Genomic DNA, 27,339 nt, shown 5'->3' on the forward strand with positions numbered 1-27,339 from the left:
AATTACTGGTATTCAGATTTTCCCCGGTATAAATAAGGCAATACAAAGTTGTTCTGTTTTTTCTTTAGCCGTTGTAATTTGAAAATGAAAATAAGGTCTCACCTTCAGCAGAGGTAGGGAAGGCAGGAGAGGGCTGAGAACAGAGGTTTGGTGGCAGAGGCTGACTTGGAGGGCCAGGCAGGGGACTGCCAGTGGAGTGAGTAGTGCTGGGGCCACAGGTGAGCAGGACTGTTCTGAACTTCAAGGTGGGCCTTCATGTTTTCCAGGTATCAGCAGAGACCAGGATGTCAGAGGTTTGGGGTCTATAAATACACCAAGGGGTCTCAGGCCGTATCAGCCTGAAGGCGCCCGATCTCGTCTGATCTCGGAAGCTAAGCAGGGTCGGGCCTGGTTAGGATCTTGGATGGGAGACCACCTGGGAATCCCGGGTGCTATAAAAAAAAAAAAAATATAAATACACCAAGGGTCAAACCAAACCGACAGCATAACAGGCTTCAGGCTGCAAGTAAGGCATTCAGACTTGCAGAACTGGGCTATCGGTCGAGGATTCAGCCAAGGGAAGCCTTGTAGGAAGCGCCCACACCTGAATCTGCTGATACTGCTCTGGGAGAAGCTGCTAGGGTCACTCCTGTACCTGGGTATTGCTGACTGCTTGTAACAGAAGACCCAGCTCCAGCAGCCTTATACAAGGAGATCACTCAAAACTCAGCTGCTTGAGTTCCATGTGACAGCTCCATTCTCAGGGTAGCACCAGATAACCCAGATGAACTGTTCCCAAACCAGCTTCATCTTGCCTGACACACGGAACCAAAACGCTGACATGCCAAGGTTTAAGGCAAAAGAGGGTTTCTTGGCAAGTCAGCTGAGTGAGGAGATGGGAGAACAGATCTTAAACTGGCCACCCCAAAGGTGTCAGAGTATTGATTGGATGATGAGTTATGAAGCAGGGCAGCATGCCTTGCCTTGGAAGAATTGACATTGTTAAAATACCCATTCTACACAAAGCATTCTGCAGGTTCAGTGTTCTGTCAAATTAGCCATGACGTTTCTCACAGAACTAGAACAGTCCTAAAATTCATATGGAACCATAAAAGATCAAGACAGATGGAGTAGAAGGTTGGTGTGAAGGTTTGGTTTTTGTTTGGTTGCTTGGGGTTTTTTGGCTGCACTGGATGACTCTTGGGGTCTTAACTCAGCGACCAGGGACCAGACCCAGGCCCCCTGCAGTGGTAGCGTGGAGTCTTAACCACTGGACCGCCAGGGATTCCCTGTAAGCTTTTATGAACAAAGCCCTATTGTATAGCACAGAGAACTGCATTCAGTACCCTATGATAAACCATAATGGAAAAGTATTAAATGTGTATGTATAACTAGATCACTTTGCTATACAGCAGTAATTAACACAACATTGTAAATCAGCAGTACTTCAATAAAAAGAAGCGGAGGTGTGGGGTGCACGGGGAAAGGTGATTGGAAAACGTGCAGGGGTCATTCTGCGCTAGTGGAACTCAGCTACAGGCCTCTGCAGGTTGGAAAGGTCACCAGGCAGGTGTCTGAGCGTGCTCCGCTGGAGGTGGGTTGGGGGGTGGTCCTCGCCAGCCTTAACCAGTTCACTTGCACCAGGTGCGGTTGAGACTCCCAAGTGCCTGGGAAGGAGCCCAGCCAGCCATCTTAGTGTTCAGGCTCCTGGCCTCTTGGGAAACATACAGATGTTAACCGTGAGCAGTGAGGCAGGTAAAGCAGATTTGACTAATCCTCATGCACCATTTCAGCCCACTGCATCTTTGGATCATTCTTCAATCTTTTATTTAAGTGTTAAAAATTTAGTTTTTTGACTGTACCACACGGCTATGGGAGCTTAGTTCCCTGAATAAGGATCAAACTCGATTCTCCTACAGTGGATACGCATTTTCTTAACCACTCATCCATTGAGAAAGTCCCTTGTTCCTCAGTCTTGAGGAAGGAATGGCAGTGCCCACTCTGAATACTTTTTGCTGGTAAGGGGTGTGTAGACCTAACAAGGACTTAGTAATGAAGCTGTTAGCACTCATTTGAAAATACTCTTACTCCTGATTTCAAGTTAACATTTTGACCCCAATAAGCAAACGGCACCTATGTGCCAGCTGTCACAACATTTATAGGCCAAAGTTGGTCATCAAAAAGATGTACCTTGGTGGGGAGGGGAGGGTAAAGCACACAGAATGTAAGTGCGAGACATATTGATAAACTTCACACATCAAGTCAGGGGTCAGTGGCTTACTTTGACCTAAAGTGCCTCAGTTGTTAACCAGTTTAGCTGAAACACTTAGATGCTAAATATGGAAGGGACATGGGCAGGGAAGATTAAGTATGATTGCTACAATATTCTGACCAAGTGGACTCTTAAAGGGGAAGGACACCCAGGATTATTTGAGGACACAAGGAGAGGACCAAGTTCCAGCTTCCGGGGGACTGGAAATTGGGTTGATTAGTCCAACCCGACCTTAACATCTGAGGGCTCTTTTCCGAAGTGTCTGTGAAGGTAGAGGTGGTGGAAAATTGCTGACCAGCATAACTAAGGGGTCAGCATGATCAAATATATAAAAAGGTTTGGAGTAACATGTCCAACAGCTAGAGAGAGTCCCTGCTTTTGCCAGAGTCTGAGAAATCCTAATCATTGTTCTTCCAAGCCCGGGAGGTCAAAAGAACAGTCATTCTGGTAACCTAACAAGTTACTAAAGTAACTTACCTTCTGAAGAATTTTAACCAAAGCCTGCACTGCAGCAGTCTTGTTCAGCTTAGTTTCTTTCTCACAGCTTCTTTCTGGAAAGCAACTTAAGATCTGCTAGGGACTCCCTTGCCCATTCAGAGAAGTCAGTGTCAGGGCTATGGAACCAGACAAGGTTTGGATGACCTTGGGCAAGGTTTGTTTCCCTTCTGCAGCAGGGTCTCTTTTTCCCATTGTGTTCATCAGAAGGTCTAGTCCAGCAAGGATGGCACTGGTCTTCTAGATGTTTACCCTTCTAAGATTTCAGGGCAGAGGTTCATTATCTCCTCTAAGAGTTTCCTGGGGAACTTATGCCTGCCAATACAGGGGACACCGGATCAATTCCTGGTCTGGGAATATTCACGTGCCACAGAGCACATAGCTGCTTCGGGGAGGCACTAGTCCAGGCACCAGTTAGATCCTTGGCACTTTGACTGACAAGAGCCCTGGTTCAATCCCAGGTTGGGGAATAAAGATCCCACAAGCTATGTGACTTAAAATCGTAGCTGCGTCACATGAATCTTCCCCATCTGATGGTCTAGAGACTGGAGACCAGGCTTTTCAACATTTCTCCAGACACCTTAGTTATGAACATAGTCTCAAAGCTAGATATTTGAAACAGAGTAAGTGGCCCCCATATTGATCAGAAAGTCCAAAAATTGATTTATTACTGTCCTAGTCCTGTGAGGTTCTATATGCTGGAAATTGATGGACTTGGCAGGACTTAGGGGAGCCCTTGGGTTCCTTGGTCTCTATCATTCTCAGCTATCTCAGCCATCTGATGTGCCACTTGTCTTACTATCTTCTTCCAGAGTCTTCCTTAGAATGGCACAATCTTTTCTGGGGTCCCTCCTGCTTGAAATATGCACAGTGGTGGTCGGGGGTGTCTTTTTTTTTTCGGTTGTGCTATGTGGCATATAGGATCTTAGTTCTCTGACCAAGAATCAAGCCCACACCCCCTGCAGTAGAAGTGTGGAGTCTTAACCACTGGATCGCCAAGGAAGTCCCAGAGGTCTCACTATTGATTGCCCCATTCACATAGAAGCCTGGGGCCTCCTACCTTTTGCCAAGTGCCTTGTAGGGTCTTCACCCTGGTCCAGCTCTTCCCTCTGTGAAGACAGAATGGCCTGTTTCATTCTCTTGTTCTCTTCTGAGCCTGCCCTGCCATTAGAAACTGTAGGCAATCTCAACAGGTTAAGACATAGGCATTCCAAGAGCACCTTCCATTTTTTGTGTATGGTAGAAGGGGGGGGGGGGCACTCTGACCAATAAGTTTTATTAACCACCTTTAAGTTCTGGGGCCTCAGGGTCTGTATCTGTATAATGCCTCTTAGCTTTGAAGACCCTTGCTAGAAATTCTGAAAGACCCTCATTTGGGTTCTGTTTATCTCTTGTACTTTTAAAACTTCTTCATTTGCGCATCCCTCTTTGAATCAGTCTCAACTTTTGGCCTATCCCCAGCATTCACATCCCACTTATCATCTGCTGTTGACATAGCCATGCTCACAGCCTCCCACACCGGCTTGTCAGGGCTACATAACTGCCTCCTCACGAGTTTTATCCAGCACCATTCTGCGATCTTCTGAAATGAGAAGGGTATTGAATGAAATTCTGAACATCTGCCCAGGTCGGATTTGGAGTTTAAAAAAAAAAAAAATTTTTTTTTTTTTCTTTGACGAAAAAAGAATTCTTCCATTCTCTCTGCTTCATCTCTATAAGTTGGCATATTGTTCTTCCAATTAAATCTGAAGTTGAACGGGAGACTGGACCCAGATCATCCCCATCAGCTGCCCGGTCTCAGCATTCACATCCCCAGTGGGGACTTGCCTTGTTGGACGCTGCCCCACCTGAGTTTGCATAGCTCCCTGGCCCAGTCAAGTGACAGGTATGAGAAGGGCGAGATCACTCCTGTGGGCCCCTCAGAGACCGGAGGGCCCCAAGCCTGAGGCTGTGCTCAGGGGAAAGAGCAGCAGCCGCCTTGGGTAGGGTGAACAGCAATCCCCCTTTCCATTAGGATTAAGCAAAACAGGTTTCTCTGCCTTCCCTTCCTGTTGGACCATGACCTGACGTCTTTGCACAGGCTTATTCTGATTCAGTCACTGTACCTAAGGTACTTCATCCCATTTTTCTTCCCATTTACAAAGTAAATCCAGTTGCAGAGGGATATTGTAAATGCAGGATCCATTTACAGGCCAGTTTGCTCAGGAATCTACAGGATATTGTGGTCATGCTGTGTTACCAAAAATTACCATCACTTTCTTTTCCATGGATTCATACCTGAAAGTCTCCCAATTTTGGAAAATGCAGCCTAGAGGGCTGCAAGGGGGAACTGAGTACTTCCCGTTTTGAAGGGGCTTTGCTTCCAGGTGGTCTCAGTAATGAAGTCTTTCTAAGGGTCCTTGCTGCCATTACCAAGCTCAATCCCCAAGTGTCAATTCTTTTATTATTTACTTATTTTTGGCTGGGCTGGGTCTTCATTGCTGCACACACGGGTTTTCTCTAGTTGCAGAGAGCGGGAGCTACTGTATGTTGTGGTTCACGGGCTTCTCATTGCGGTGACTTCTCCAGTTGCGGAGCGCAGGCTGTGGGGTGCTCAGGCTTAATTGCTCCATGGCATGTAGGATCCTCCCAGGCCAGGGCTCGAACCTGTGTCCCCTGCATTGGCAGGCAGATTCTTTACCACTGAGCCATCAGGGAAGTCCCCCCAACAGGCAATTCTGAACAACTGAAACAATAAGATGAAGATGGACAGAGACAAGACCCAAACAAGATCAGCAACCAAAAATCCTTGGCCTCCAACGCAGGTAGAGGGTACCTCAGCAGCTGTGACTTTTGTATTGTCTGCCAGAATCCTTCCAGGTAGATGGGCCCCCAGCCCATGACCTGGTCAGGGTTATCGGATGGTTTAAGCACTGCTGGATTTCTTTGATGCGGTTACTCACCCACAAGACATCTTCCAAACTAGCTTCTGTGAAATGAAATGTCGGTGGCACCTGGCAGGGGAGATTCGGGGGAGGTCCTGGAACAAACGGACCAGGCAGCTGCTTGGACCCATCCGCGGGCTCTCAGTTCCAACCAAGGGCCAACAAGCATAAAGTCCACCTGGACTTCCCCTCCTACCAGGCTCCACAGATGTGTTACCAACTCAATGTGTTACCAACTCAGCTTTGTCCTACTGCATTGCACAGAGAGCCAAACACTGAGATGCCGAGTTTGGGGACAAAGAATGGGTATATTCCAGCCAAAAGAGGAGATGGGATAACAGATCTCAGATCTCGAATCTGCCTCCCAGAAAGGGAGGGGCTCAGTGTCTATACAGGATGACGAAGAGGCAGAGCTGATGAGGGATGGGGAGAGGAGACAGGAAAGAGGTGCAGGAATCTTCCTGTGCACAGGTGCAATGAAGCTACAAGGAGGTTGTGGGAGCGGGCACCCACTCATGCTGGGGGAGGTGGAGGGAGGGTGGTTCCATCCAGCCTTAACCGGCTTAGCTGAGGCTCCAAGGTCCCGAAAAATAACCCAGGCACTGTTCAGGCTACCTGCTGCTTGAGAGAACACCCAAGTGTCCTTGATTAGTGGAGACAGGTGAAATGGATTTGATCAATCATCACGTACCGTTTCAAAACCATTGCTCCTGTGTCTGTAAAGAGCAAGGCCATCTTTGCTTAGGTCTATGGCCCAATTGAGTCAAGTTCCCATTTGGAAACCAAGCAAAGTGGACAGAGTTAGTGACATCCCTAATTGACTTCGGTCTGGACTCCTGAACCAAACACTGGCCAGAGGGCTGGGACCACACGACGAACGTTAGGCTTAGATGTATCAGGTGCCTCCCAGGTTATCGCTGCTCACCTCCACCTGCAAACTGGCATCACTGCCAGACCACACGGCTGCTCCACGGTGGCGGTAGGAGGTTGGAGCTTATAGGGAGAAGCCCAGTATCCCCAATGATTCCTTTGCCTGAACACACACCCGTACCATACAGCCCAGTAACCCTACTCCTAGATATTCAAGAAAATTGACAGCTTCCTTCCACACACAGACTTACATTTGAATGTCCATAGCATTGTATTCATAATGGCCGTAAACTAGAGACAACCAACTAGAGAGATGATAAACAGATTCTGACATCCCTACAAAGAAAGGAACTCCTATCAGTAAAGGTGGCAACCTGAACATGTCCTTAAAAGCTCATGCTGTTGCTAAAGAAGCACACAGTACATAATGTACAGTTCATGTGAAATCCCAGAACAAGCAGTTTGCCTGGGGCTGGAGGTCAGGAGAAAGAGCACTGACCACAAACGGACAGGAGGGAACTTCCTGGAACTACTCCATGTCTTGACTGGCAGTGGTTTGGGTGCCTACAGTCTTCAGAAGGTACCCTCTTGATTTTTCATTTTTGGCCATACCATGAAGCCTGTGGGATCTTAGTTCCTTGACCGGGGATCGAGCCCATGCTCCCTGCAGTGGATTCTTAACCACTGGACCACCCAGGGTAGTCCCAAAAGGTACTCTTGAGATGAGGTTATTTTCTTCTTTGCAAAAATATGCTTTTCCTGGTGACAATATGGACTCTTAGACAGTGTGTCTCACCAGGAAAGCTGGTTAAAAACCTGACTTGGGGGTCGGTACCCACCCCCTGCCTATCTCAGGATGAGTTGTGTGTGCTGCACTCTGGTGACTTCCACAAGCGAGGTGGCCTCTGAGCTCTACCGCAGAGGCCGCTGTGACCTGCTAGGCCAGCCTGTGTCAGAGGCTGTTCTCCAAAGCTCTGAGAAACAAGTGGGTGCCGGTGGCAGCGTTACTAGTGTGGTTTTCAAACAATAGCAATTGGCAGTGCCTGGTGGGAAAAGAGCCTAAAGAAACTACTCAAGAGGAATTCCATGCAGACCAACCTGCTGTGTAACTTTTCCAGCTTCCATTTAGTAGAAAGGGAAACACACGCTCTGAAGGTGAGGTGAGGCTGAAAGTTGTGAAAACGTATCTTGATGTAAGAGATAATTGCAGGTTGTAAGAAAAGGCATTCCAGTCACAGGAACCCTTTCTAAGACGAGTAGTTCTCAAGCCAGGCTGCACATCAGTCTCTTTAGGACCTTTAAAGCATTTCACTTTCTCTTTTTATCGAAGTAGTACACAAATACAGGTTTTTTAATTAATTATTTTATTTCTTGGCTGCATGGTTCAGCAGGAGGGATCTTAGTTCTCTAACCAGAGATCGAACCTGACCCCTCGAAGGGGAAGCTGGGAGTCTTAACTCCTAGACTTACAGGGAAGTCCCAAACACAGTATTTTTTTTTTTGAACTGAATATGGTTTTAATAGTACTAAAGGATGTATATTTTAAAGAACAAACATCAGTCCCCTTGTAATCTCACTCCTGTTCCTTAGACATTTAAGCTTTTTAACCTTAAGTGTACAGCTTGATGAATTTTTACACGTGTATCCACCTAACCTCACCCAGATCAAGATCCAGACCATTCCAGCATCCTCAAATACTCACTGGCACCTCTGTCCAGTTAATACTGCCTTGCCTCAAGACAAGTACTGTCACCATCAAATAGTTTTAAGGTGACCATCTGAAATGATTTTTGCCATTTCATCTAGTGAAGTGAAAGTCACTCGGTCCTCTCTGACTGTGACCCCATGGACTGTATAGTCCATGGAATTCTCCAGGCCAGAATACTGGAGTGGGTAGCCTTTCCCTTCTCCAGGGGATTTTCCCAACCCCAGGACTGAACCCAGGTCCCGCATTGCAGGCAGATTCTTTACCAGCTGAGCCACCAGGGAAGCCATTTCTTCTAGTACTTTCTCCATAATTCTAAATAATAAGTGTACACTGCTATTCCTTGGTTTGCCAACTTTGGACAGTAACTAGGAGCTTCCTACTTTGGTAGATCAAACTTCACTCGTTTACTCACCTTCCTTACCCACTGACGGAGAAGGCAATGGCACCCCATTCCAGTACTCTTGCCTGGAAAATCCCATGGATGGAGGAGCCTGGTGGGCTGCAGTCCATGGGGTCACGACTGAGCGACTTCACTTTCACTTTTCACTTTCACGCAATGGAGAAGGAAATGGCAACCGACTCCAGTGTTCTTGCCTGGAGAATCCCAGGGATGGCAGAGCCGGGTGGGCTGCCGTCTACGGGGTCGCACAGAGTCAAACATGACTGAAGCGACTTAGCAGCAGCAGCAGCAACTTACCCACTGAAGCTGAGAAACTCTCAGGTTTCTACACCGCAGCACCACACCACCCACCCTGGGCACCTGGGTCCTTTAAGCACCACAGGTGATCCTAAGTGGCACTGAGCCCAGAAGGCCCCAAGCCGGTGGTGACCCAGAAACTGACATGAAACCAGCCTGACAACGCCAGAATGTTTGCCAAGAAGGGCTCTGATGATAGTTAAACTAGGACATGTCATCAAGCTCTGGACTAATTTGTAGTTGGAAGGAAGTCATGAGAAACACCAGCGTGTTTCTAAGATTTTTACTGATCATCATGTGTGTTCTCATGGCTCTCCACCCCTTTCTCCCAGGCAGCCACACACTCTGTACAGTTAAACTCGACCAGTAGAGCTTTCCCTGAGGAGTGCGGGCACCGGGCCTGCCTTAGAGGAAGGCTGGTTTGCACCTGATCGGCACCATAAGCAGGGCAGGCAGTCTCTTTCCTTTGGAGGAGCCTCTCCAGCCTGGAAGGGCCTCCCAGGTGGTGCTCGTGGTATAGAATCTGCCTACCAAGGCAGGAGGTGCAAGAGACGTGGGTTCAACCTCTGGGTTGGGAAGATCCCCCTGGAGGAGGAAATGGCACCCCTCACCCCAGTGTTCTTGCCTGGAGAATCCCATGGACAGAGGAGCCTGGTGGGCTATAGTCCATGGGGCCTCAGAGAGCCGGACACAACTGAATGAGCCTGTGTGCATGCGTGTGCACACACTCTCCCTTCCCCCCACTTTGCTGCCATGCCCTTCAACCCGAAGACCCTCACTGAACCTCAACTGGGGAGCATCTCCAGGCTGTGTCCCCACAACTATGAGAGGCAGGGCTGCCTCGCGCCTCCCCACATTTCTGATTGCTTTTTCTCACTCAGACCCCAAGCTTTGCAGCAGCTTCATCAACCAAGAGGGGGTGCTCCCTTGGTTCCCTTGCCTGGATGGCTCTGTCCTCGCCACATCCTCAGCCTCTGGCATCAGCTGGGCGGACGCCCCACCAGCAACCCACCGATGCTGGTCTGCACAAAGAACCTTACTCTCTGCCTGCTCCCAGAGCAGGGATGGGACCTGCTTCCTCTCTCCTCCGAGGTGGCCCTTTCTCCTGCCCCGTCCTCCACATGCTGTGGGTGTGTGGGTGCGTCTGACCACCTGGAAAGGGTCCTTATAGCAATGACATCATTGCTGCCAAATCCCAGGCATGAAATAGGAGCCTCCCTCTGTGGGCTCAAGAACCCAGGCTGGGATCACCTGTGAGTCCTCTCTGTTCCTCTCGGAAAGGGCATGCACCTGTGAGGCAGCAGGTACGTGAGAATGGGGAATGGCCAGTTTAACGAGGGAGAAACAGGCTTAGAATGCTTTAAAAAAACACACACACACAAGGTCACAGCAAATGCACTTCAGCAGCTGGAGATCCAGTGGGGGGCTCAGCTTCGGGGCCACGGTGGCTCTCCTCTCCCGTGGACCCCATCTTCCTGTCCCAGGACATGCTCCCTGGTTTGCTGAGGCAGGACTGTTGAGCACCAAGCAGGGAGACCTGGGCACCCCGGTCCAGGGAGGAGGCTGCCCCAGCTCTCAACCTGGCCTCCCCGGGGAGCCACAATCCCCCAGCAGACTCAGGGCTGGCAGAAACCTAAGTCACTTGGTGCCCTTGGCACAGACCCAGGGTCTGGGGGAGGCACAGTCCGAAGCCACCAGCTTGCCTCCCTCCAGGCACCCGCACTCGAGATCTGGCTGGTCCTGGTCTTCCTCTGGGAGCCTGGGGAAGGGTGAGAGGACAGAGAGGCCTTCAGGAGGACAGGCCCTCCTGGCCTGTGCGGCCGCTGCCTGTGTACTGCTGGGATCGCCGCCTGGAGCCCGGGGTCGGGGAAAGCCCTGGGGCAGGAGCCAGGAGGCCGCACCCCCCCCCCCCCCCCCCGCCCCAGGTGTCAGCTGGGTGGCCCTGGGCAAACCACCAAACCTCTCTGAGAGGCACACCCCTTATCCAGAGAAGAGGGTGACAGTCCTTCTTGGGCAAATGCGTGGGGGACCCAAACAAGGGATGGCATGATGGGAACCAAGTGAAACTGAAATACCCATCCTAGGAGGGGGATGGAGAAGGGGAGGGGGGTGGGAGAGGACTCAACTTGGGGACAGGTGAAGGGGAAGGCTTCAGGGTCCTTCTGGTGCTGCTGTGATGTCACACTGGTCACACAGGGGGGGCCAGTACTAGCAAACGGGACAGAGGGGCCAGCCACGGTCACTCACAGCTGGGGTGGCAGGGGGGTCCCGTCGATCCAGTGCCAGCCCTGGGGGCCTCGTCGGGCTCCCACCCAGGAGTACTTGGTGACCGGGTGTCTGCTCAGGAAATCCTGAGGGAGGAAAGCAGCGGGTCATTCTTCTCAGGTCACTGGGACGTCTCACCTGGGCTTCCATCCCCGTCCAATCCCCCCACCCCGGCTTCCACAAGTTCCCAGCTCCCCAAGCCAGAGACGTGACTCATTTCTCCCCAAACGCCAGGAAGTGGGAAGCTGTCTTGGATGCTTGCTGGTTGACAGGCACTGTGCTCAGGGCTGGGGACCAGAAATGGGGCGATCCCCTCTCAGCCTTCAAGGGGGTAACGGATGTGATCCTCCATCCCCACAAGCAATGCATGATGGGTACTGAGCAGACAGAGAAACGAGGAAGCTCTGAGAAGATGGTGAAAGGCATGGGGAAAGCTGGGAGCCTACGGAGAAATCCAGGTGACAGACAGCAAGCAGCCTCACTGGGCGGGAGGCTGCAGAGGTGGTCAGGGAACAGATGGTCACCACCACAGTTGCCAGCAAGAATAATAAACTACATTACATCCACTGGGGAAGTATTGTTAAGACCACTAAAGGGGACTTCCCTGGGGTGAAGTGGGTAAGAACCTTCCAATGTGGGGGGACAAGGGTTCAATCCCTGGTTGGGGAACTAAGATCTCACATGCCAAGGAGCAACTAAGTCTTGAGAACTGCAACTACAGAGCCCTCATGCTCCAGAGCTTGTGTTCCGCAATGAAGACCCAGTGCAGCCAAAATCAATAATAGTAATAATAAAAGATGTTTTAAAGAAAGACCATTAAAAATAAGGGTGAGTATGAAATCCATGGGGCAACATGGGGAAAAGTTATAGTATGTGAGGGGTTAGAGTCCATGAAAAAGCTGAATTAAAGTTGTGGCCTGATTATAAGAATGGAAAAAAATGTGTACACCCCTGGACACAGACACATGAGGAACAACAAAACCAAAACAAGGATGTGCAGGGAGCTGTTGGAGATGCTTTTTTCTTTTAAATACTTGTCCTCAATGCCATGTTTTTAGCAATGAATTAAAGCAAAAAAAACCCGTGTTTAAAAATGTTGACGGGGGGAGAGTTGGGAAAGAGGCTCAAGGGGGAGGGGATATATGTATATTTATGGCTGACTCACGTTGTAGTATGGCAGAAACCAACACAACATTGTAAAGCAATAATCCTCCAATTTAAAAAAAATCTTCAACTCGAAAAAAGATGTTTCCATATCCTAAGCCCTGGTGTAGGGAACTGGAAGGTGGAAGGGCGGGGCAGCTGTCCATACCAGCCCAGTCTTTCCAGAACATAAGTTGTGCTATATCACAAGAGCGGTATCATGGTTCCTATTGCTCAGATGGGTAATTCCACTTTAGGGAAGAAATCCAAGAACAGAAAGAGAAAATGAACGTTCTCAAAATTTCCTGCTGCTATTTATAAAGATAAAATGGAAACCACCCAAATGCTCAGCAGTCAGGAAATAACTAGGCAAATTATGGGATATCAACATGATGGAAAATTACAGTGCTCTTAAAGATGACAGGCACACCAAAGACACAGTTAGGCAAGAAAAATGTAAATATGAAATCATGCCAAGTGGAAAAAAGCAAACCATGCCAGCAAGCCCATGGCGCTCACACATGGCAGCACGCACATTAGTGATGACAGGAAGTGGCCTGGCATACGTCTGACATAGACTTAGTTCCTCTCTACCAGTGTTCAGGATGACAGAGACTAAAGTTCTATGTTTGACCCTGGGGATTAGGAAGCAAGCACGGGGACTTCCCTGGAGGACCTATGGTTAAGACTCTGCACTTTCACTGCAGAGGGTGCAGGTTCAAGCCCTGGTAGGGGAACCAAGATCCAGCAGGCTGTGCAGTGTGGCCCCAAAAAATAAAACCCACAGAAAGGAAGCACAGAATGATGCCTGCCTCCTTGATGACACTATTTGTCCTTCGGGTCTCAGTTTAAAGGTGACTAGGGACACTGCACGGAACCCCTCCCCTGGATCACTACAACCTTCATAGTTTGGAGCGTGGTATGAGACACTGACCTTGTCAGTTTTCTGTATCAGTGAACTTGGTGAGGACTGGGGGCCTGCCCTATTGATCACTGACCGTGAGAGCCCAGCACACAGCAGACCAGCCCAACAAAATGCACCCCCCAACCCACATGTCCCTGCCAATAACCAGCAAGGGCCACAGGTAACACACGAGCTGTGAGGCCAGCCCTGCACCCAGAGCTGTTGGTGCAGACCCATCCCCACCACCCCTTTCAGGAACATCAGCTGGGAGAAGAACCTAAAAGAACTTCCAGACTGAGGGGTGACAGCCTTACCCCTTTTGAAACCCCAAAGACCAGAAGACCAGACTGCACAAGGCACACAGCCATGCCTGGGCATTTTATTTGCTCTCTGGCTGGACTCCACAGGCTGGGGCTCAGGGGCAGGGCTGGAGGGAGCTTTGGAGGGGATGAGAAGGAACCTGGGCTGGCTTTGAGGCAGAGGGCAGGCCAGCCCTGAGCATCTTGCAACTGTGGCTGCAGCAGACGGGCCTCCTGCTGCCCAGCCCCGGCCTCCTGGGAACAGTCACTGCCTAATCACCAGATCTTAGAGCTTCTTCCAGTGCTGAGAAGGAAGCTATCACTGCAGAGCAGCGCTATGGGGCCTGGCCACCCCTTACTCAAATTCTGGTTCTGTGACTTGCAAGTTACGTGACCTTAGGCAAGTTCCCTGACTTTTCAGAGCTTCAGTATTATCCTCTGTAAAGTGGGGGATGAGTGCAATTGTGTGGTAGTTTGACCATTCTTTGGCATCGCCTTTCTTTGGGATTGGAATGAAAACTGACCTTTTCCAGTCCTGTGGCCACTGCTGAGTTTTCCAAATTTGCTGGCATATTGAGTGCAGCACTTTCATAGCATTATCTTTCAGGATTTGAAATAGCTCAACTGGAATTCCATCACTTCCACTTACTTTGTTCATAGTGATGCTTTCTAAGGCCCACTTGACTTCACATTCCAGGATGTCTGGCTCTAGGTCAGTGATCACACCATCGTGATTGTCTGGGTCGTGAAGATCTTTTTTGTACAGTTCTTCTGTGTATTCTTGCCATCTCTTCTTAATATCTTCTGCTTCTGTTAGGTCCATACCATTTTTGTCCTTTATCGAGCCCATCTTTGCATGAAATGTTCCCTTAGTATCTCTAATTTTCTTGAAGAGACCTCTAGTCTTTCCCATTGTTGTTTTCCTCTATTTCTTTGCATTGACCGCTGAAGGTTTTCTTATCTCTTCTTGCTATTCTTTGGAACTCTGCATTCAGATGCTTATATCTTTCCTTTTCTCCTTTGCTTTTCACTTCTCTTCTGAAATTTCACAGCTATTTGTGAGGCCTCCCCAGACAGCCATTTTGCTTTTTTGCATGTCTTTTCCATGGGGATGGTCTTGATCCCTGTCTCCTGTACAATGTCACGAAGCTCATTCCATAGTTCATCAGGCACTCTGTCTATCAGATCTAGGCCCTTAAATCTATTTCTCACTTCCACTGTATAATCATAAGGGATTTGATTTAGGTCATACCTGAATGGTCTAGTGGTTTTCCCTACTTTCTTCAATTTCAGTCTGAATTTAGCAATAAGGAGTTCATGGTCTGAGCCACAGTCAGCTCCTGGTCTTGTTTTTGCTGACTGTATAGAGCTTCTCCATCTTTGGCTGCAAAGAATATAATCAATCTGATTTCGGTGTTGACCATCTGGTGATGTCCATGTATAGAGTCTTCTCTTGTGTTGTTGGAAGAGGGTGTTTGTTATGACCAGTGCATTTTCTTGGCAAAACTCTATTAGTCTTTGCCCTGCCTCATTCCATATTCCAAGGCCAAATTTGCCAAGCCAGGCTTCAGCAATATGTGAACCGTGAACTTCCTGATGTTCAAGCTGGTTTTAGAAAAGGCAGAGGAACCAGAGATCAAATTGCCCACATCTGCTGGATCATGGAAAAAGCAAGAGAGTTCCAGAAAAACATCTATTTCTGCTTTATTGACTATGCCAAAGCCTTTGACTGTGTGGATCACAATAAACTGTGGGAAATTCTGAAAGAGGTGGGAATACCAGACCACCTGATCTGCCTCTTGAGAAATTTGTACGCAGGTCAGGAAACAACAGTTAGAACTGGACATGGAACAACAGACTGGTTCCAAATAGGAAAAGGAGTATGTCAAGGCTGTATATTGTCACCCTGCTTATTTAACTTATATGCAGAGTACATCATGAGAAATGCTGGACTGGAAAAAGCACAAGATGGAATTAAGATTGCCGGGAGAAATATCAATAACCTCAGATATGCAGGTAACACTACCCTTATGGCAGAAAGTGAAGAGGAACTAAAAAACCTCTTGATGAAAGTGAAAGTGGAGAGTGAAAAAGTTGGCTTAAAGTTCAACATTCAGAAAACGAAGATCATGGCATCCGGTCCCATCACTTCATGGGAAATAGATGGAGAAACAGTGGAAACAGTGTCAGACTTTATTTTTCTGGGCTCCAAAATCACTGCAGATGGTGACTGCAGCCATGAAATTAAAAGACACTTACTCTTTGGAAGGAAAGTCATGACCAACCTAGATAGCATACTCAAAAGCAGAGACATTACTTTGCCAACAAAGGTCCGTCTAGTCAAGGCTATGGTTTTTCCAGTGGTCATGTATGGATGTGAGAGTTGGACTGTGAAGAAGGCCGAGCGCTAAAGAATTGATGCTTTTGAACTGTGGTGTTGGAGAAGACTCTTGAGAGTCCCTTGGACTGCAAGGAGATCCAACCAGTCCATTCTGAAGGAGATCAGCCCTGGGTTTTCTTTGGAAGGCATGATGCTAAAGCTGTAACTCCAGTACTTTGACCACCTCATGCGAAGAGTTGACTCATTGGAAAAGACTCTGATGCTGGGAAAGATTGAAGGCAGGAGAAGGGGATGACAGAGGATTAGATGGCTGCATGGCATCACTGACTCGATGGACGTGAGTCTGAGTGAACTCCGGGAGTTGGTGATGGTCAGGGAGGCCTGGCGTGCTGCGATTCATGGGGTCACAAAGAGTCAGACACGACTGAGTGACTGAACTGAACTGAACTAAAGTGGGGGAGATGTTTGCAATGAGGCCTGAGATCATGTCCACAAAGCCAAGGGCGTGTAGTATACACTCATTAAATGAGGAGTCTCCAGTCTGCTGGGTGGAGTGTAAAGCTTCGTGTCTCATTCCAACATACAAGACCTCATCTGATGTTTGCCAAGGTGATCCTGCCCTTCTCTGTCAGCCCTAGGCCATCAGGCTCTCTCCCTGGGCCTTCCCCACCCAGCTCCACCCATTCCATTCCTTGCAGCTCAGACTCCACTAACCTGTTCCCATTGTTAGCGAAAACTGTGACGTGGGAAAAGCACTGTTTAGAGATAAAAGTTTAAGAGAAGGCAATGGCAACCCACTCCAGTACTCTTGCCTAGAAAATCCCATGGACGGAGAAGCCTGGTAGGCTGCAGTCCATGGGGTCACAAAGAGTTGGACACAACTGAGTGACTTCATTCTCACTTCACTTTTATGCATTGGAGAAGGAAATGGCAACGCACTCCAGTGTTCTTGCCTGGAGAATCCCAGGGACGGTGAAGCCTGGTGGGCTGCTATCTAAGGGGTCACACAGAGTTGGACACGACTGAAGCGACTTAGCAGCAGCAACAGCAGAGATAAAAGTAAATTCTAGAAATTTGGGGGGCTTCCCTGGTGGCTCAGATGATAAAGAATCAGCCTGCCATTCAGGAGACCTGGGTTCGGTTCCTGGGTCGGGTAGATCCCCTGGAGGAGGGCATGGCAACCCACTCTAGTATTGTTGCCTGGAGAATCCCCATGGACAGAGGAGCCTGGCAGGCTACAGTTCATGGGGTCGCAAAGAGTCGGACACGACTGAGCAACGAAGTACAGAAACTTAAGAGTAATTGACAGCTCAAAGGAAAGCTCTGTAAGGGCGGCGCTGACGCTGGGCCTCCACTGTCTCTAGCCGGTATGTCTCCAGTTTTGCTACCAATGTGGGGGTGGGGGATGTGATCCTGATATTACCTGAAAGCTTATGCTCTACATCTTAAAATTAAGGTAAACTACTTACCATGCTTTCATACATTTCTTCTTTAAAAACTGTGGTAAAATATACATATAAAATTTACCATTTTTAAGTGTGTGGCTCAGAGGCTTTAGGTTCACTCACTGCTTTATGACCATCACCGCCCCCCTTCATCTCCAGAACTTTTTCATCTTCCCCAACTGAAACCTTGCACCCATGAAGCAACTCTGATTTCCCCCTCCCCCGGCAACCACCATTCTACTTTTTGCCTTCAAACATTTCTGTGTTAATATTTAAATGTTTTAATGTTTAAATGTTTAAAGCTGAATCCTATGATATCTATTTGTGTTTTCATCTTTCTGCACTCAAGATGTGGCTTACAGTCGATGTGTACATTTCAAGAATCTTCTTCCTTCCCCATTCAGGAAACTAAGATCATGGCATCCAGTCCCATCACTTCATGGCAAATAGATGGGGAAACAGTGGCTGACTATTTTTCTGGGCTCCAAAATCACTGCAGATGGTAATTGCAGCCATGAAATTAAAAGACGCTTACTCCTTGGAAGGAAAATTATGACCAACCTAGACAGCGTATTACAAAGCAGAGACATTACTTTGTCAACAAAGGTCCATCTAGTCAAGGGTATGGTTTTTCCTGTGGTCATGTATGGATGTGAGAGTTAGACTATAAAGAAAGCTGAGCGCTGAAGAATTGATGCTTTTGAACTGTGGTGTTGGAGAAGACTCTTGCGAGTCCCTTGGACTGCAAGGAGATCCAACCAGTCCATCCTAAAGGAGATCAGTCCTGGGTGTTCATTGGAAGGACTGATGTTGAAGCTGAAACTCCAATAATTTGGCCACCTGATGCAAAGAGCTGACTCATTGGGAAAGACCCTGATGCTGGAAAAGATTGAGGGAAGGAGGAGAAGGGGATGACAGAGGATGAGATGGTTGGATGGCATCACTGACTCAATGGACATGGGTTTGGGTGGACTCCAGGAGTTGGTGATGGACAGAGAGGCCTGGCATACTGCGGTTCATGGGGTCGCAAAGAGTTGGACACGACTGAGCAACTGAACTGAACTGAACTGAACTTCCTCACCCCTGGGAAACCCAGCTGATCTTAAACCAGTGGCTAGTGAATCTAATGATTGATGGCACATGTGTGCAAGCTAAGTTGCCTCAGTTGTGTCTCTTTGAAACCTGTGGACTGTAGCCTGCCAGGCTCCCCTGTCCATGGGATTCTCCAGGCAAGAATACTGGAGTGGGTTGCCATGCCCTCCTCCAGGGGATCTTCCTGACCCAGGGATCGAACCTGTGAATCTTGTGTCTCCTGCACTGGCAGGCAGGTTCTTTACCACTAGTGCCACCTGGGAAGCACTGAAACTTTGTCCTTTCCTCTTAAACTCTTGAGGAAGAGGAGCTGTGTGTATCATTGGGCTGTGTGTGCTACTGGCACTTTGGCGTGTCCCATGAGTCTGTGCCTCCCAACTCGTGAGCCCAGCCTTTGCCAACCAGCCCAGCCCCTCTGCCAGCCGCCAGCCTGTCCTCAGCCGCTCTTTCCCACCTCCGCCTCGGTGCCTCCTGCAGCTTCTGGCCCTCATCCAGAACTCGGGACAATTCTAGAACTCCACAACCATGATATTAAGGATTTTAACTGCTTGAGACCCAAGTCTTCACTTTGGTCTTTTTGCAAAGGGCATTTTGGAAGTTCCTTTTTGAAAAAAGCTTATTGAAACTTTGTGATATATTTTCTGATTATATATACTTGTGTCACAAATGATTGATCCTATGTGCTAAGTTTTAAAAGAATTTAAGATCCATTTGCAATTGGGATAGTTCAGCCCATCTCCCCTCTTGGAGGACCCCAGTCACCGGGAGGCCATTTGTTCAGGTGACATCCAAAGTCATTGTGGACCAAACCTGTCTGATGTGAGGCCAGAGAGCAGGGACCTTTTGCTTCACCAGTTTTCTGATGACACTTGCTGCGCTGAGTGGGTCTCAGGAGATGGGCTGCTAAGTCCTTGCCCAGTTCACCCTCCACCCTCCATCAGCTCCAGGCACTCTCTAGGGACCCAGCAAGTTCTCACTGGCCTTCACTTTGCAGACCCAGCCGGGCTGGGTCTGGCAGGAACCATTATATTCTGATCTCTTGGGCTACCATTCCTCTACCATTTCCCCCTACTTCTAGAGCACACTATTTGTGGAACACCTAGAACATTCCAAAAAGCTGGAAAGAAGAAAAATTATCACTTGTGGCTCCAGTGATAACCATTAGTATACTTCCTTTCAGTACTTTTCATGCCCCTCCCCTGCCCACCTACCCACTTCTCACCTGAGTGTGTCTCAGCAGGGGTAGGGTAGCCTGGTGGGCTGAGCAGAAAGCCTGGCTGGTCTCCCAGGCCTCGGCTTCCGCAGCGAGGTAGTAGCACTGCCCCTCGGACCACATCCAGCCCTGGGGGCATGGTCGGCATCTGATCCCTGCAGCACAGAGGGAGACCGGAGGTGAGCACAGGGTAAACTGTACAGAGCTCAGGGTTGGTATGGATGTTCAAATATCAGGGGGCAGGTGCGGAGACATGGAGCTGGCGAGCCTGGAAGGGGAGAGGGAAACGAGCGGGGGGCGGGGCGAGCATGGGGGGCGGGGCGAGCACGGGGGGGCGGGGCGAGCACGGGGGGCGGGGCGAGCACGGGGGGCGGGGGGCGAGCACGGGGGGGGGGGCGAGCACGGGGGGGGGGCGAGCACGGGGGGGGGGGGCGAGCACGGGGGGGGGCGAGCACGGGGGGGGGGGGGCCGAGCACCGGTTGGGGCAGGAGCGGGGGCGGCGGGGCGGGGCAGGTCCCGGGAAGGCTTAAGCACAAGCTTCGTCCATCATCCATCCGGAAGGGGCTCTAATCCCTTACCTTTGCTCACTGAGCCCCCTATCTTTGTGCATCTGCCCAGGGGGGTGTCTTTTTCCTTTTTTTTTTTTTCCTCAAAAGATTTTTTGGATTTGGCCCATTTTTAAAAGTCTTTATTGTATTTGTTACAATATTACTTCTGTTTCATGTTTGGGGTTTTTGGTCGCGGTGGGAGCTTAGCCACCCAACCAGGGACTGAACCTGTACTCCCTGCATTGGAAGGCTAAGTCCTAACCACTGGATTGCTAGGGATGTCTTTTACTAATTTCACAAAGAAGCTGGAAGGACTAGACACCCTGCTGGTGGAGCAGAGGAGGAAAGGGAGGAAAGGGGATGGGGAGGAGAGGGGTGAGGGTGGGGAAGAAGTTCCACACCTGTTTTTGAGGCCAAGGCCACAACAGCCACCGCCAACACCGCCAGGAGCACGGCCATGACTGCCAGGGCCCAGCGCAGGGACCTCATGTACATGGGCAGCCCTGGGAGGAGGGGAGGGGACAACCAGGAGACACAGGTTAGGGTGTCATCACAATTCAGGACCATGCTGAATCCTACAAGAGCATCACACCCACCTCAGCACCCACCCCCTTGGCCCATAACACCATTCAATTTAGGTCCAAACTTCATATTTGGGAGAAAACTGCTAGAAGATATTCCACGTCTTAAATAACTAGGAGACACGAGATTCTTTTCAAGTGAGAGAGTTAAGTGGCTAACAGCCATTAACGGAGCACCTGATGTGCACTAGAGGCAAGGCACCAACAACACCGAGGAGCGGGCAAGGCCCCTGCGCTCAGGTTGCTAATGGGACAGGCAAAGATGCCAGGAGATAAAATTCCACAGGAGAGAGGGCCCAGGGCTAGATTCAAAGTTCAACAGACCCTCCAATTCAAGTTCAAGTCCTGACTCCAAGGGCCCCTCAAGTGTTCTTGGTGTTTTCCCATTTTAATGTTGGACTCACACCTGCCTCTGCTCTCTCGCTCCAGGTCACTGGAGACCACTGATGAAGCATCAGGCAAAGAGTGCTTTGCAGGCTGCAGAGCACTAGACAAATGTGAGCAGTCAGCCGCTCAGGGACCAGGGGACCAGATGGCTGGAATGAGGCTGTGGAGGGGAAAGGAAGACAGGGGACACTCCAGGAGGGAGGAAGGACTCAGAGATAGAACGTGTTCAGAGGTCACATCCTACCCTGTAGACAGACTAACTGGGGAGACCAGAGGGGAACACTTGGAGAATAAAACATAGTCAGTGCTTGCTCACAGACATCGATAGTAATAAGCAGCTTTCCACCCAGAAAGACACGCGCATCTGAAGTCTCTGAGCACTCAGGATGGGACCTCGGCCACAACTCCGGTGTGAAATCAATCAGAGCAAAAACATCTTGCTGCAGGGGGCCCTGGACCTACCCAGATCTTGGGGATGTGGGTCAGGAATGCCACATAATCGGTGTGAGGGTCTTAAGAAATCAGTCATATTTCCCAGAGTCTAGAACAGCAGAAGTAAGTCTGTGGCAAATATTTCATTATTTTGAAAAGACCAATTCCATTTAAAAAAAAAAAGCTACGTACATTGTATATACCCACCGTCTGATTCCCTTTTTGTATCTGGTATTGACATCTCTGATGTCTCACCCTGTACTGCTATTCATCACGGCTCATCCATTGTCATTCTCTATATTTTGACTACCTTTCCCAACCCACAACTGAAACACTACCTGCTTCCTCCTGTAGCCAAATCCCACAGCTGGGGTAGAGCCAGTTTGGGGGGACTCACAGTTTATTCACCTGGGGCAGCCGAGGGGCATCATAAAAACTAAAATACACACTTCCAAATACAAAGCTTGCCAGAGGACTCAGAGGGCTCCTGCCACTGAGAGACCTGCAGGTCAGTCTACTTTGGCCGGTGGCCTCTGTCCCTCTGGCTGAGCTCAAGCATGCTGGACACCACTCTCTCGGCTCCACTTCCTCCAGACACTGAGAACATTCTTCCTCTGAATGTCCCCCACCTCCCCCCGCCATGCCATTGCAGACTGCCAGGCCCTTTTGTTTTCTCCAGAGTAAGGACTGCCAGAGGGCAGGGGCAGGGCTCTGTTTCCTCCTATCCTCTACCCCTGACGTGCTGAGCACAATACCACCAGCACCAGCGGGTTAGACAACCACTGAGATCCAGCTGCGGCTCTCCTGCCCCGACAGGGCTGGGGAGGAAGCGTTCCTGGCACGTGCTCACACTCTGAAGTTAGTGCCATTCACTGAGTATTGATTCGCAGAGCACTGCCAGGTGTCAGAGATTTGGTGAAATGTAGGCTGTCACCAGCCATGCCCCGCAGGGCTCGGGAACCCTGAGGACACTCACAAGAGGGATGCTAAGCTGGGCAGCACAAGAGCCCGTGGAGCACAGAATAGAGACACCTACCAGCCTTGGGACCAGATGAGGTGACTCTAAACCAGCACCTAAGGGGGCATATTCTCCATCTGAGGATCCAGCTGTCCCCCCAGTTTTAGGCTGTCTGCAAAAAGTGACTTCTGGTCTGCATGCTGCCATAGAGAACATTCCCTGAGTCTGTGTTGTTTTTTTTTTTTTTTTAATATTTATTAATTTGACTGTTCCAGGTCTTAGTTGCAGCATGTGGGATCCCAGGGATTGAACCCAGGCTCCCTGCATTGGGAGCTCGGAGTCTTAGCCACTGGACCACCAGGCAAGTCCCTCCCTGAGTCTGATTTTTCAGTTTACAGGGGGCCAGCGCCTCTGGGACATTTGCCCCCCAAAGCAGTGAAGAGACAAAGCAGTGATGTCCCCTAACTCTCTCCACAGTGGCTTCCACCCTCTCGGGTTCATAAGGAGGGGACATGAAACAGCGGGGTGGCAGCATTACTGTGCTGGGGGTCTGGGCAAGTCCCCCAGCCTGTGCCCTCGAGTGCCCTCTTGTTAAGGTCACTAGCTTGATCCCTCGTGGTAAAGGCCATAGCAGGCAGAAACCACACGCAGAGTTCCTCATCCAGGCAGCCTCCCTCAGACCAAGCCTCAGCCAGGTGCTGGGGACCTTACAGTTCTTTGATCCCACACTTCCCAGAGAGCAAGCCCAAAGCACCAGTGTCTGTGTGCACCCTGCAGTATTTTCTGTTAGCTGTCTTCCCCCTATACCCTCAAAATTCGTCCCCACGCCCCCAGGTTCCTTGCCTCATGCCCAGAGCTCTGTTCCCACGTGGCAGCACTCCCTAAGTCTGCCTCTCCCCAGGACACTGCTGACCACATCTTCCTCAAACTTTCTCCTTTTGCGGCTTCTTTGTATCCTGATTCTCTCCCTACCACCTATACTTTTCTTTCCCAGTCTGTGACCGGCTCCTCTTCCTTTTGTTTTTTGGTGATGCATGGCATGCAGGATCTTAGTTCCCAGGTCAGGGATCAAACCTGAGACCCCTGTAGTCGGGCTTGGAGTCTTAACCACTGGACTCCCAGGGACGTCTGACTCTTCTTCCTTTAAATGACATCACTACCTGGAACTCCCAAATGCACCTGCTTATTTCTTCCCCACCTCTTTCCCCATTCTCCACTCTGGAAGGATAACCCAATGAATCCATCACTCCGCTACTCAGATCAGCAACTTGGGGGGTATCCCCACTCCTCCTGTTCGCGCATCTTCATGGGCACAGTGGCCTCGCTCGCTAATCCTACCTCTTGAGCCCTCCCTCCCACCCCTGCCACAGATCAGGCCTTCATCGTCTCTGGATGAACAACTGCTATCACCTCCTAAGGTCTGTCTTCCTTCAACCTCATGCCTGTCCCAACCTTCCTCCACAGTGCTGTCAGAGCTCACTTTTTAGTCATTTCCTTGTTACCCCACCCTTCAGATGGTAAAGAATCTGCCTGCAACACAGAAGACCCTGGTTCAATCCCTGGGTCGGGAAGATCCCATGGAGAAGGGAATGGCAACCCACTCCAGGGTTCTTGCCTGGAGAATTCCATGGACAGAGGAGCCTGGAAGGCTACAGTCCATCGGGTCATAAAGAGTCTGACATGACTGAGCAACTTATATTATTAATCTCATAAAAAGCTATAGACTCATTATGGTAGACAGAATAACGTCCCCTTAAAGATGCTGGTAAAGAATCCACCTGCCAATGCAGAAGATGCAGCTTTGACCCCTGGGTCGGGAAGATCCTCTGGAGGAGGAAATGGCAACCCACTCCAGTATTCTTGCCTGGAAAATTCCATGGACAGAGGCGTCTGGCAGGCTGCAGTTCATGGGGTGACAACAAGTCAGACACAGTTGAGCACACACAGCACAGCAGCAAAGACGTCCACATCTTAACCCCTGGGACCTGGGAATATGTTAGGTTACAGGTACATGGGGATTACGGTTTCCTATCTGCTGACCTTGAGATGGATTTCTGGGTGGGTCCAATGTAATCACAAGGGTCCTTATAAATGGAAGAGGGGGACAGAAGGACAGGAGAGTCAAAGATGGCAGTGGGAGGCTTCAAGCAGACATTGGTTTTGAATATACAGAGGACCATGAGCGAAGGAACTCGATCACCCTTAGAAACCAGAAAAGGCAAGGAAACAACCATCTCCTGAAGCCCCCAGAATGGATCACGGGGGTTGATAACTGGACTTTAGACCCCTGAGCCTACATCAGATTTCAGACTTACAGAACTGCAAGATAATAAATTAGTGCCATTTTAAGCCTCTAAGTTTGTGCCAGTTTGTTACAGCAGCTCCAGAAATCGACTACACTTCTCATGCACAAAGTGTGCTCCCACCCAACTCTGCACAAGTTCCTGAGTGATCAGAGTCGTTGAACTCTACTGTCCAAGAACAACCTACTCACCTCTGGCATAGAGCCCCTCGGGATTTGCAGCCTGTCCAGCTGAACCGTCCTTCCTCTCGGCTGGCCAAGCTTTTAGCAATGTGTCTGTGTCTAGCTCCACAGGGTCCCTGTTCCCGTTGGCTTTCTACCTAGGAGGAGGCTACCACCCGCAACTCCTTAAGCTTTCAAGACTTAGCTGAAGGAAGCTTTCCCATGCCCTCAAGTTCACCAACCACTCCCTTCTGCTTCTGTGTCCAGGATTTTTATATTTAGGATCTTTCTTCTTCCCTGCAAATCCCCACGCCGCGGGGCACGCCCGCTCCGTCTGGCCTGTTGTCCCCCCGCAGTAGCTGCTGAATGGATGAGTGTTAGGGGCCAGGTGATCCCTGATATATGGGAGGGAAAGAGGAATCCTGGGCCTAGAGAGGTCGGCCAGCCAGAGCCAGGAGTAGGCTGTTCTACCCGGTCGCCACCACCGTCACGTGATCCTGAAAGCCTTCCTCACGCCTGGAATCCTTCCACCCCTACTTCTCAAAGATGCTGCGCACACTAAGATGGAACGCTTAAGTTCTTAGAGGGTCAGGGAGGGAGAATAGTGGCTTTATTTTTTTACTACCAACAATTTGAATGATAATTACGTAGACCTTAAAGTTATTGGCTCTAAGCCAGAGGGACCGGGTTGGGGTTCCTCCGCCCCAGTGGCTCAACCCCTACCCGGCAGCGCTGCTCCCGGCGCCCGCGCGCTTACCTACGCGCTTTATGATTCGGGACATCTTCTTGTCTCCGTCCAGCTCGGCGTGGGGCAGGAGCACGGAGTCCTCCCGGCAGCGGCAGCGGCACATAGGGGAGCCCGAGGACTCTGCGCGCCCCTCCGCGGGACTGGCGCAGCCCTCGACGTCGAGGCCGCGCTCAGTCCCGGCGGCGGCCGGCGGCGTGCCGCGGCCCCACGTGCCTCCCGGGGACGGGGTCCGCCGCAGGAGGGTGTGCACGGGGGAGGCGTGGCGGGAGAAGCCCGGGGACTCGGGCACTGGGACGGTGAGGAAGCGCGTGGAGGGCGCCGGCGAGGGCGCGCGGCTGCCGCCGGCCGTGCCCACAGACTTCACGCGCACGTCTACCTGCAGTTCCACCGGGGTCCAGGCGCCCGGAGCTGGCTCACCCGGCGCTGCCTTGGGTATCAGCTCGGTCTCCGGCGTCTCGCCGTCCCGGGGCTGCTCGGCCGCGGCGGGGTCCGGAGACGGCGGCTCCGGGCCGGTCGACGCCTGGCGGCGGAAGGCGCCATAGCCCAGGCTGGGTGGCAGCAATCGCAGGGGCGCGGGGCGAGGCGAAGGCAGCATCTTCCCGCCCGACAGGTCCTGGCCCGCGCCCGCCGCCTCTTTGGCGGGGGCCAGACTCAAACTGTTCTCAGGACTCTCAGGGCGTCTTTCCTCCGCGGGATCCTGCGGCTGCTCCAGCTCCGGGACCTGGTTTCCCAAGGAATCCATTTCGAACTCGGCTCCGGCTCGGTCTTCCTTCGACGCCCCCCACGCCGCCCGGGCACCCTCCATCCTGTGCGCAGAGGAGCGTAGAGATGCCGAGCGGGACGCACCTGGGCCCAGGTAGAGGGTTAACTTCTCCTCCCGGGTTGGGATTGGTCCAGAGGAGTCGCGTAAGTTGTTAAGCCACACCCCTCCCTGTCTCCACACCCACTTCCTCCTCCCAAACCAGGGCCCGGCTGGGATGGGCTACGGCCCGGGTTCTGTTGGCCACGCCCTTCAGACTCCCTTCTGAGGTTTTACTCAGAAAGACAGAGCTGGGAACAGACTCATCCCAGAGCTCAGACTCTTCTCTCTTTCTTGTCCCTGGTCCCAACCGTTTCTCCCTCTAGCGCTCTGGACTGTGCTGATTTTTGAGAGTTATAGCTTGGGCGGAGAGCGATTGGCCAAGCCTGTAGAAATCCTGGGACCTCAGTAAAATCAGCGAGTCCAAGGGAAATGGGCCTGCTTGTGGAAAGGAGCAGAGCTGAGTATCCGGACAACGTAGTGGGGGAAGGAGCGGAACACCTGACAGGTCACCCCCAAGGCAGAAGTCGCAGGGACATCTACTCTGGAGGCCCGACTCCCACTGTGCGAACTCAATAGACTGAGAGATTAATAAGCTTGAAAATGTGTATTTTCACCGGGACCAGTAATCTAAATACCGTTTAAAAATATAGATTCCTGGCGGACTCCTCCTAGACCTACTGAATCTCATAAGGGGATAAAGAGGGCAATTTTCAACAAGTGCCCCAGGATTCCCAGGTGGTGCTAGTGGTAAAGAACTTGCCTGTCAATGCAG

At 50.5% G+C, this 27,339-nt stretch overlaps 1 protein-coding gene across 2 annotated transcripts; it reads right to left on the bottom strand.

Moving 5' to 3' along the window:
* Positions 1–455: 455 nt before the first annotated feature.
* Positions 456–26,864, bottom strand: KLRG2 (killer cell lectin like receptor G2). 2 transcript variants are annotated; one of them, XM_061414860.1, is made up of 5 exons: positions 25,775–26,857; positions 20,597–20,698; positions 19,657–19,802; positions 11,193–11,296; positions 456–10,704 (listed from the first exon to the last, which is right to left on the bottom strand). In XM_061414860.1, the coding sequence occupies exons 1-5, from the start codon at positions 26,568–26,570 to the stop codon at positions 10,584–10,586; spliced, it is 1,269 nt and encodes a 422-aa protein (XP_061270844.1). In that variant the 5' UTR covers positions 26,571–26,857; the 3' UTR covers positions 456–10,583. The 2 variants fall into 2 exon arrangements, with proteins under 2 accessions (XP_061270844.1, XP_061270845.1); XM_061414861.1 differs by lacking the exons at positions 456–10,704; positions 11,193–11,296 and adding an exon at positions 14,476–16,159 and having other exon boundaries at positions 25,775–26,864.
* Positions 26,865–27,339: the final 475 nt, after the last annotated feature.

Source organism: Bos javanicus, chromosome 4 (assembly GCF_032452875.1).
Source record: "Bos javanicus breed banteng chromosome 4, ARS-OSU_banteng_1.0, whole genome shotgun sequence".
Lineage (NCBI taxonomy): Eukaryota > Metazoa > Chordata > Mammalia > Artiodactyla > Bovidae > Bos > Bos javanicus.